This window comes from Diplotaxodon limnothrissa, linkage group LG10 (assembly GCF_057381915.1).
Source record: "Diplotaxodon limnothrissa isolate DT_005_m linkage group LG10, D_limnothrissa_male_GT1.1, whole genome shotgun sequence".
NCBI lineage: Eukaryota > Metazoa > Chordata > Actinopteri > Cichliformes > Cichlidae > Diplotaxodon > Diplotaxodon limnothrissa.
In genome coordinates, this window is record NC_140605.1 from 4255385 (window position 1) to 4266670 (window position 11286).

Genomic DNA, 11286 nt, shown 5'->3' on the forward strand with positions numbered 1-11286 from the left:
GTGCGCCGTGTATGCGCTGACTTTACAGACAAGGTACGAGAACAGATCATGCTAAGTCAACAGCGGTTTGGTCTTCAGGGTTTCTACTAGCGGACGAACTCTCCTTTCCAGCACCCTGGCATAGACTTTCCCAGGGAGGCTGAGGAGTGTGATCCCCCTTTAGTTGGAACACACCCTCCGGTCCCCCTTCTTAAAGATGGGGACCACCTCCCCGGTCTGCCAGTGCACAGTGATTTTAAAAATAAAGATAAAATGAAAAGTAATTAATAAAAAGTAAATATTTAAACATTCCTACAAATGTGCAATGAACGTGTAAAAATTCTGTTTAGTAGTTGTTGCTGTTTCTTTCTTTCTTTCTTTTTCTTTTTTCTTTTTGAAAAATAACGACGTCTCTGAGGCGCGAATTACTACGTGAAAAATGGCGTCATCTTGTGGCCCCTTTCTGTCACTATAATTCATTCAAGGCTTTGTGGGAAATGCTTCTCCTGTAAAAGTTTCAGTCACCGGCGACATTTTTTCATCAGCAGAACGTTGACCGTCATCACAATGAACCAAATTCGATGACGTCACAAAAGTCAGCTCAAAGCACAACCAATCAAAATCTTGACTTTGATCTGAAAATCCTTAAATAGCCGTTAGTTCGCAGTGTTCCTCACAGCAATCAGTTGCGATTAGTTCACATTTGCTTCGTGTTTTTAAACAGTTTCCTAAAGAGATTTAAACTCTTTTTCAAGGATATTTTAAAAGTTCTGTACCAATCAGCTAAAGTTTGACAGCTGTACCGACCAGTTTCCTCCAGTCTATTAAAGCAGACTGTTTTCAAAAAATGGATAGAGGAGACGGCTCACAAAACCATGACGATGGTGAACAAAACCATGTTGGTGTAGGACTAGCAGTCAATGAGCTGCTTTTGGCACTGCTGCAACAGGGAAATCTTAGAGCAGTTGACAGGATGTTCCCCTGGATTGAAATCAATCAGTTGCGTGGTTTAGTTGATAATCAACTGCCACAACAAGAGGAGGCAGTTGATGTTCCGGTAGGAGGCATCGAAATAAATCCTCCCCAGGAAATAGCAGGACCCTGGGAAAATTTTAGAGCAGAGATGGGAGTAGGCGATGGCATTGAAAGAAATCCACCCCAGGAAATAGAAGGACCCTTGGTCATTAATGGAGCAGAGATGGGAGTAGGAGATAACATAGAAAGAAATCCACCCCAACAGATAGAACGACCATTGGTCATTAATAGAGCAGAGATGGGAGCAGGAGATTACACAGAAAGAAATCCACCTCTAGAAATAGAACAACCCGTGTACAATAATGTAGCAGAAGAAGATCCAATTATTGATGAAATCAGGTGGTGGGAAGATGAGGGATCTGAGAGCGACACTGAAAGTGTTCCTGATAGTGACACAGATGACGATGGAGACAATGGCCAGGATGCTCCTGTGCTATTGCCCCCCAACCCAGTACCAGGCGGTTCGAGGAGGAGACCAAGGGAGGAGGAGGATGAAGAAGAAGAAGATGGGAGAGCTAGGAAAATGTCTAAACACTGAATTTTGAGCTGAGCTGGACAGTCAATGTTGCACCCATCTTCCAAAGCTACATGTGTCCTACATCACTCTACGGCCTAGAGCGTCCTGGTGCCACGTGCACTTATGGACACTCTTATGTTCGAACAGGGTTGCTGCTGCTGGTTTGGTCAATATTGTTTGGAGAGAGATCAAACTAACAGCTTTAGAATCAGTGCAAAAAAGACGTAAACACAAAGCGCGGACCCGCCGAAACATCAGAATCAGCGAGCTGTCAGCTTTCAGCCCCGACCGTGTCCGTGCGGTCGGGTGAGAAAGGCCACATCTCACTGATTCTGATCTGCGGGTCGCGCTTTGTGTTTACGTCTTTGTGCAGAAGCCGTGTACCTGCTCTCATTTACTGTTTTAAATGTTTGGTGGTCGTCAAAATTTTGTGACGTTTCACCTGAGATTCTGGAATTTTGGGCAAAATACATTTATATAAAAAAATCGATTCAGGATTTTAATGAATCAATGTCACGTTATCCAATCCAGAATCGATTTTAATCGATGAATCGATTATTAAAACCCACCCCTACTTCCTATCACCATTGTGCTAACGTAATTATACAATAGCATTTACAACACCACCATCTTCAAATAGAAACACACATTATGGAATGCTATCAGTTGTGTATTGGCCTCCCCAAACCCTGGACCTCAACATTAGTGAATAGTGGGATCATCTTGACAGAGAAGGGAAGGAAAGGCAGCCAACATCCAAAAGAAGAGCTTTGAATGCATGTCTTTATCCTGTCTTCCTTCTCACCCCAACCGGTCGCAGCAGATGACCGCCCCTCCCTGAGCCTGGTTCTGCCGGAGGTTTCTTCCTGTTAAAAGGGAGTTTTTCCTTCCCACTGTTGCCAAAGTGCTTGCTCATAGGGGGTCATATTGTTGATTGTTGGGTTTTTCTCTGTATCTATTATTGTACGATCTACTGTACAATATAAAGCTCTGTGAGGCGACTGTTGTTGTGATTTGGTGCAATATAAATAAAATTGAATTGAATTGAATTGAATTGAATTTCCTTCAAGAAGCCTGGAGAACTTTTCCTGAAGACTATCGCTATAATAAAAAAAGGAAAAATTAAAGCAAAGGTAATGACTAGTTTGGGTGTTGTAGTCCTTTAATAATCAAGGAAAAGTAGTAAATCCACAATTTAAAAAAAAATGCTTTTATTATAAATAATCCTGGTGTGGATTAGTTACTTACACATCAAACCAATGTTTTACAGGCAGAACATTGCTCATCTGAGTTTTTACAGACCCAGAGTGAAATTCACACAAGTTCAGCTTTCATTACCTGATCAGTGCGCCACTGAAGCAGACCCACTCTGCTCTGTCTTTGAAGATTCACCATGAGAAATTGGCATTCCTTGCTCTAACTGTCCACAATATGAAAGTCACAGGAAAAACCGACATGTCTTTTTTTTATGTTTGTTTGTTTGTTTTAACCCACTATGGTGCCACTTAAAATCCCTGTGTTTGAACAGTACACTTCAATTCTGCTTTAACAGCAATCCTTGATGTGCAGGGAAACATCAGGGTTAGCAAACTCACAACGCGAGTCTTCTTTCTCTGGGCCACATGTGTAATATTTATGTTTTTGTCCATCGAGCCACTCCATAGAGCTTCACTGCAAGTCATGTTTAATTGCAGCAGAGAATAAACACCAGCCTTCAGACCAGCTGCAAAACAGAAAAATAAACACGTGGACAAAATGCATAAATTTGCTGTAATGTAAGTTAATAAAGTAAGTTACATACCGCAAAAGCCAATAGCTCCTCCAGTCACACAACCACTGTACACAGCGTTCTTCCAGTCAGATATGCCTCTGTGCTGTAAGTGAAAATCAGGTACAAAAAAAGACAGTTATTACAAAACACTTTCAGTTATCACACAGGAAGTGTTTTGTTTTTCATCTGCATGGCAGGAGGTAGTAATGGCAGATAATCAATTAATCATTAATCAGCATATATCTGTAAAAGTATTCTCATATAAATTACCATCACTTTGTTCGGTACTTCTAACGATTTGTTAACCTATCCTTTAACCACTTCTGCAAACAGCCTGTGCCTGACTTTATCATAATACATTACATGGTGACAATTGAACAAAGCATATACTGTAATTACAAAAACAGGTAGCAGTGGGAATGTGAGCATGATTTTGGAAGAAATCATAGAATTCTAGGAAAAAAGGATGGAAAAATGTTAGCAGCATTTTCTGTCTTCATTCCAGCTGTGTCCATTTGTTGGTGACAAATGTTGCTGGATAGTGATGTGGACATAAGCATACCTAACTGAGTGTGTGAGGCAACATTTCCAGCAGTGCTTGCAGTTGTAAAAATACTATATGCAATGCTAGATGAATATTATAACTGTTACTGTTTTAGGAGCAATAGATTATTATTTTTACTCCTGTTTTTTGTTTCCTGATTAAAACTAAATAAAGAAAATGTTGGACTTTGATTTGTGGGGAATATATTGTAGTGTTATGGCTAAATATCTATTTTAACGTCCATCCCCCTTAAAAAAATAAGCAAAATGCTCTCATTTTGTCTGTCTATGCTTTAAGAACTGCAATAGTCCTGTATTCCTAGAAATATGAGTATAATATTTTAACTAGGGGCAGCACGCCCATACGGTAAAAGAACTGGCTGAGTAGCAGCATATCACTGAAAATAAAAGCGAACCGAGCCCTGAGGAACGCCACAAAAAACATAGACAACACGGACGCAAGTGTTATCTCTGTCTGCAGAAAAGGTAGCCATTAGCTTACCCAGGGATCTTTTAATTCAAACCCAGTGTAGTGGCAATTCCTTTACTTTTGTATGATCAAACGTCCCACAACTTAAAGTCCACAAGCCACTGCTGCACTGAGGTAATATTTCGTACGCAGGCAAAAGAAGTCCATTGTCCAAACCTTTTAGTTGAGAGTTTTGATTTTGGTTTATTTATCCATTTGGCAAGCAATAACAAGATCCTTCCTACTGCTTCTCCTGCTCTGGTAAAAAAAACCCATAGGCCCACCCCAATGCATGCTGGTCCTATACCAGTCTCTTTATTTATAGAAACAAAATGGCCCTACAGCTCTTACTGACTAATTTAACAAAATAACAACAAACAAACAAATCATTTAAAACAAAATATTAACCGACAAATAAACCCCAAAATATAAATAAACTAACAAACTTTAACTAATTTCAAAATAATAAAAAATAAAGAACAAATAGCTCCAACACTCCGGCCCCTAATTGTGCATACTATCACAATTACTTTAAAGTCCCAAAAGGAGGAGCTATTCCCTTAAACAAATCCTTAATTTTCATTGATGATTTTCTTCACGATGAGGCTTCCAGTAGCAAAATAAGTTTTGTCACTGGCCTTTCCAAAACACTGGTCCTTGTTAGTCTCACAGAACGCACCAAGCCTTTTGCATCCTGGTTTACATTTAAGACTTTCGCCATCATCCATGATCCTCTTGGAGCTGTAGCGTCTGCAATTAAAACAACATCTCCAGGTATAAGACATCTTTTAGTCCTCATCCATTTTTGTCTTTCTTGCATCAAAGGTAGGTACTCAGAAAGCCATCTCTTCCAGAACAACTCTGCCATGTACTGTACCTGTTTCCACCTTTTCCTGACATGCAAATCACTTGGATGAAACAGTCCTGGTGGAAAAACTGGTTTATTTTTCAGCAACAACAAGTGATTGGGTGTCAGTGCTTCAAGATCATTTGAGTCATCTGAAACTTTAGTAATGGGTCTGTCGTTCATTATAGCTTCAACCTCACAGAAGACTGTGTGGAGTCCTTCATCATCCAGAACTTGCTCCTTAAGAACTGAGGCTAAAATATTCTTTACTGAACGAATGAGACGCTCCCACACACCGCCTTGGTGAGAAGCTGCTGGGATGTTGAAGTTCCATTTCATGCCATCCTGAACAAAAGCCTTTTGAATTTTGGCATGGTCTAGCTCAGTCAAACTTTCTTTCAACTCTCGATTCGCCCCAACAAAATTTGTAGCATTATCAGATCTGATGGTCGAAACTGGGCCTCGTCTACAGATGAACCTCCTCACAGCATTTATACAAGAGTCTGTATCAAGTGTACATGCAATCTCCAGATGTACTGCACGACTGGTGAAACAAGTAAAAAGAACTCCATACCTTTTAAGGAGACTTCGTCCTCTTTTAACACTTATAGGTCCAAAATAGTCCACTCCAACATTTGTGAATGGGGCTATGTCTGGCAGGACTCTCTCTTCAGGCAGATCCGCCATCTTTTGTTCAACAAACTTTCCTCTGTTGCGTCTACACGTGACACAACGAGAGATGATTTTCCTGGCAGCAGAATTTGCATTTAGTATCCAGTAATTTTGTCTTAGTTTTGACAGCATGTGTGCTCTTCCTGCATGTCCCAACCTTTGATGGATATGGCGTAAAATCAGTGTTGACACATGCATATCTTTTGTCAAAATTACAGGATGCTTTAATTCCATAGGCATGGCTGCTTTATTCAATCGGCCACCCACTCTGAGGATTCCTGCATCCAACACTGGATCAAGTTTATAGAGACAATTTCCCTTAGAGACTCCTTTGAGGCCATTGCGGATTAAAGCCATTTCAGTCGTAAATTTCTGTTGTTGTGCATATTGAAGAATAGCTTGTTCTGCCTTTGCCAAGTCTTCTGGAGTGAGATTTCCTTTCTTCAAAGTGGTCTTAAATCTTTCCATTCTTATCTCCACTTCTTTCTGACCTTCCGGATCATTCTTATTCAAACCTGCAGCAAGCAACTCTTTCCTCTTCTGTGCCAACAACACCAAGACCTCTTTCATCTTTAAAAGCCAGGCTACAGAGATTTTAAGTTTTGCCCAAGACGAGAAGTAGAGGATAAAATAGCTGGTAGGATTTTGTAATTCTCTCACAATGGCATTCATTGTCAGGTCCCTTTTGACCTCTGGGTCATCTGCAGAAATTACACTGTACTCCACATCCAGTTTAGGCCATTCCTTTTCTGACTCATAGAGAAATTCTGGCCCTTTTATCCATCTCCTACATTTGAGGAGATCCCCAGCTCTCATACCTCTGGATGCGTCATCTGCAGGATTCTCCTTAGAAGAAACGTATCTCCACTGATTCACATCTGTTGCTTCCCGAATAACAGCAATTCTGTTTGCAACAAAAGTATTGAATCTTCTGGTTTCATTGGAGATGTATTTCAGTACTGTTGTGCTATCAGTCCAAAAAACTGATTTTTCCAACCTGACTTGCAGCTCCTTTTGCAGAAGCCTGTCCACCCGAACTGCAAGAACTGCAGCCGTCAATTCCAACCTGGGAATTGTAGTTTGCTTGAGAGGAGCAACTCTAGCCTTTCCCAGGATAAAAGCAACATGCGTGACGTTATTCTTTTCCAACTTTAAATATGACACCGTTCCATACCCATCTTGACTTGCATCAGAAAAATGATGAAGTTGTGCCCTATCTGGTCTTCCAAAGCAATTTGGTTTAATGCAACGTTCCACTTTAAACTTTGAAATCAGCTGGAGATCCTCCAGCCAATCACGCCACCGCTGGGAAAGAGAGTGGGGAATAACTTCATCCCACTTCAAATTTTGTCGGCAAAGCTCTTGTAGCAACAGTTTAGCTGGCATACTGAAGGGAGACAAGATTCCCAAAGGATCATACAGTGAGCTGACCACAGACAAAATTCCCCTTCTGGTTGTTGGACGGTCCTGCAGGGAGGTTCTGAACTGGAACTTGTCTGTTACTATGCACCACTGTAAACCCAGTGCTCTCTCAACTGGAAGTTGATCTGTGTCCAAATCCAGATCCTTAATTTCCTTTGCTCTTCTTTCCTCTGGGATTGACATGAGCACTGTGCGACTGTTGCTGATCCATTTTGAAAGCTTAAATCCTCCTTTAGCGCAGATATCTGTCAGCCTCTTCACCATGTGCACTGCCTCCTCTTCTGAAGCAACAGATTTCAAACAATCATCCACATAAAAGTTTCTTTTGACTGTATCAACCACTTCAGCTGGAAACTGTTGTGCATTATCATCTGCAGTTCTCTGTAGAGCATAATTTGCACAACTTGGCGAAGATACAGCTCCAAACAAATGCACTTTCATCCTGCATTCCTGTGCAGACCTTGAAGTGTTGCCATGTTGCCACCACAGGAAACGGAGAAAGTTGACATGTTTTTCTGAGACGTGAACTTGGTGAAACATGGAATCAATGTCCGCCATTAATGCAACAGGCTCTTGTCTAAATCTGATCAGAACCCCAACCAGCGAGTTTGTGAGATCAGGTCCCTGTAGAAGCTGACTGTTCAATGATGCTCCTTTATAAGTTGTTCCACAGTCAAATACAACTCTTAATTTGCCCTTTGTGGGATGATACACTCCATGATGAGGGATGTACCACACCTTTCCATCATCTTTGTGCAACTCATCTACAGGCACAAACTCGGCATATCCTCGTTCAAGCATGTTGTTTACACATTTAGTGTATTCATCCTTATAATGAGTATCCTTTTCAAATCTCCGTCTGAGACTCTGGAGACGCTGCTCCGCGACACAGAGGTTATTTGGCAAACTGGAACCTTCTCTCCTGAAAGGCAAATCAATGTGATAATGATTTCCAATAAGCTTTATTGAACTACTAACAATATCCATGAAACACAGATCCTCTCTAGACATTTCAGTCTGCTCCTCTGATGATCTTTCATTAAAATCATGATTGTACTGTTTAATCAACATGTCTTCAAGACGCTCAACAGAAATCCTATTGGCTGTTACAGCAGTGCAGTTGGTTTTATTTCCACTGTTACTTCCAGTGCGCAGGGGACCATTTATGACCCAGCCAACTTTTGTTTTTACAGCATAAGGTCCACCTCCCACACTGTTTATCACCTTCCATGGCTCCAAAACATTGGAAGCATCAGTGCCTATCAGTAGCTCCACATCTGCATTAACGTTGTACAGTTTAACAGGTTTAAGATGAGGCCACTGATCGATGTCGCTTTGCTGGGGAATATTAACTGTAGAAACTGGCATAGTCTTTTGAGTCAAAACATCTGGCAATGGCATGAAATCATTTGCTTCCAAACCAGACACTTCCAAACCAGACAGAACTTGTGTACTAACAATCCTATCTTGACTCATTGTTCTCAAAAAGATATTGGTCTTTTTACCTTTTACATTCAGTCTTTTTGCCAGAGTTTCTGTACAGAATGTACCTGAACTTCCAGGATCCAAAAACGCATAGGTTTGCACAATTTTATTGCTCTTTTGGCTCTTAACTTGAACTGGAACTATAGAAAAAATTGCATCAACTTCATGACCAGCCCCAATATACCCACATGTCTGAGTGGTTGCAGTTGAAAAGTTGACATTAGAGTTTGTCCTCTGTTGAGTTTGTTCCGAAGACGCACCTGGATCCTTTCGCTCTATATGAAGAACCCCTGGGTGCCTTTGGTGACACACGTCGCAATCCAAACGACTCCTACAGTCTTTGCTTGTGTGACCAACTTTTAAACAACCAAAACAAATTCCCCTTTCCTTGATAAAAGTCAACTTATCCTGATGCGTTTTAGCTTTAAACTGCTTACAATTCTCTAGTAAATGGTTGCTGTGTGAACAAAACAAACAACTACGCAGAACAACGGAAGTTGTTCTGCTTCCAGTTGATTGAGCTTTGATTCCTGGCACTGTACTGACATTAGTGGCAAAACTACTTCCTTTTCTCCTTTGCTTGGTAGAACTTGAAGCTTTAAAGCTGCTTCCAGATTGTGAGTCTTGGATGTTGCCAAACACTGGATCTGATGCTACTTTTACCTGTTTTATTATAAAGGTAACCAGATCAGTGAATACTGCTCTGTAACCATTTTGTTCCTGCAGTTCATAGGCAACAACTCTCCATTTTTCCCTCAATTTGTATGGAAGTTTCATAACAACCATTCTCATATTTGAGGGCAAATCCAACTCCTTCATATAAACAACTTGCTGCATTAGATTCGAACATCCTTGAAGAAAAAGAGAGAATGACTGTAGACCTTTCACATCCTCACTTTTAATAGGTACCCAACTCACAATCCTCTCCATATATGCAGAGGCAATTTTATTTTCGTTCCCAAAATGTTCTTCAAGAAGATCTTTGGCTGTGGAATAGCCCTGCTCAGGTGGTAAGTGCTGACAACTATGCACCAAATCTCTAGGCTGCCCCCTAGTGAACTGCTCTAAAAAATGCAAACAGTCGCTCCAGTTATCAGTTTTAGCTTCCACTCCATTTTCAAAGGCATTCATAAATGATCTGTACTGTAAAGGGTCTCCATCAAACACAGGGATGTTTCTGGCGGGGAGGACAGAAGATAAGTTTTGTTTTACAAGCAAAGTAGTGATGTCATTTTGTTTTTGCAGAATATTTACAATCTCCTTCGTGCAGTTCCCAGTCAAAGTAGGAGACTGAGGCTGTGTTTGCTGCGTCACTTGAGCTGAATCATCAACCTGATGTTGGGTTTGACTTTGTCTAGGTACGATTACTTGTGATTCAGATGCAGAATTTATACCAGAGTAATCTCTTGATGTTGGAACAAATGTATCGGCACAAGGATTTAAACTAGGCGCTTCTTGTACGTGCCCTCTTTCAAAATAAGAGTTCATTCCATCAGAATGCTCAGAGCTACAAACTGAATTTATTTTTAAGACACGAAGCTTTGCATTAGTGGCTGCCAGCTCTGTTTCCAAGGATAATGTCTCCTTTTCTTTTCTCAGTTTCTCCTTTTCTTTTCTCAGTTTTTCCTCTTGCGCTTCGATAGAATGTTTTTTCTTTAATGCAGCCAGTCGCTCCATGAGCGCTGCCTTGTCAGCCGCAGCTTTAATGCGTGCGGAAGATGTTGATGAAATTCGACTTTGCTGTGACAAGGTTTTTGAAGGTGGTTTTACACTTGAGATATTAGAGACACTGTCTTCAGGTTTTATTTCATCCAAACTTTCAACAGCTTTATCATTGCGAACAGTATTGTTTTGTTCAGTATACGGCTCGCCCGCCTCCTGCAACCAAACCTTTACTTTGTCCATAAAAACAGAGAATGCTGTCACCTTCGACTGAAAATGTGCAACTTGCCTTTTCACTTCATCTTCTGGCAGTGGCAAACTTAAAAAGGATTCTTGCAAAGCGTTTGCATCTTGATAGCATTTAATAAACTTCCCAAATTCAGAAGACACTTCCTTAACGTTTTCATGTGAGGTCATTAAAGCAGAAATTTTCCCCATGTACTTAGATGCTTGCTTACACATTGAACTGCGCTTTTCTTGGCATGTCTTTATATACAAATCCAAACCTTTTGGCGTAAATTTAACACTTCTTTTCTCTGCTTGCATCTCAGTGTCATCCTCTCGTTTACTCTTAATATCCGACATTTTTATTGTCTTCTTGGATTATTTCAAACTTTATAAAGATGCACAGCACACTGAGAATCCATAGCCTAAAGTACAAACACGACATCCATTTACCTGCCTTTTGCAGCGAACAAACATTTCCACAGAGGGCGTTGGCATGTTTCAATTAGCGATCCAATTTTGCACCAATTTAGTACGTCAAAACTCAGTTCATCAGTCTTTGTAGTGAAATAATGTCTTTAAACTCCAATAGCTTCACCGTTTTCCTTTACGGCTTAAACAATATTATCACTCACCAGCTTTGACGAACGAGTGACATG

General features: G+C 40.7%; 1 protein-coding gene across 1 annotated transcript; it reads right to left on the reverse strand.

Moving 5' to 3' along the window:
* Window positions 1-6191: 6191 nt before the first annotated feature.
* On the reverse strand, window positions 6192-10987 carry LOC146623763 (uncharacterized). Its single transcript, XM_085363350.1, has 2 exons — window positions 10065-10987; window positions 6192-6222 (listed from the first exon to the last, which is right to left on the reverse strand). Exons 1-2 carry the CDS (start codon window positions 10985-10987, stop codon window positions 6192-6194), a joined length of 954 nt encoding a protein of 317 aa, XP_085219476.1.
* Between the last annotated feature and the right edge of the window lie 299 nt (window positions 10988-11286).

Excerpts from the sequence above, each read along its gene's own strand:
- LOC146623763 (XM_085363350.1), bottom strand. The coding sequence starts at position 10,987 with ATGTCGGATATTAAGAGTAAACGAGAGGATGACACTGAGATGCAAGCA. Across the intron at positions 6,223-10,064 it reads ACCCAACATCAGGTTGATGA|AATATGCACAACAACAGAAA; the intron begins TTCAGCTCAAGT and ends AAGCTATTCTTC.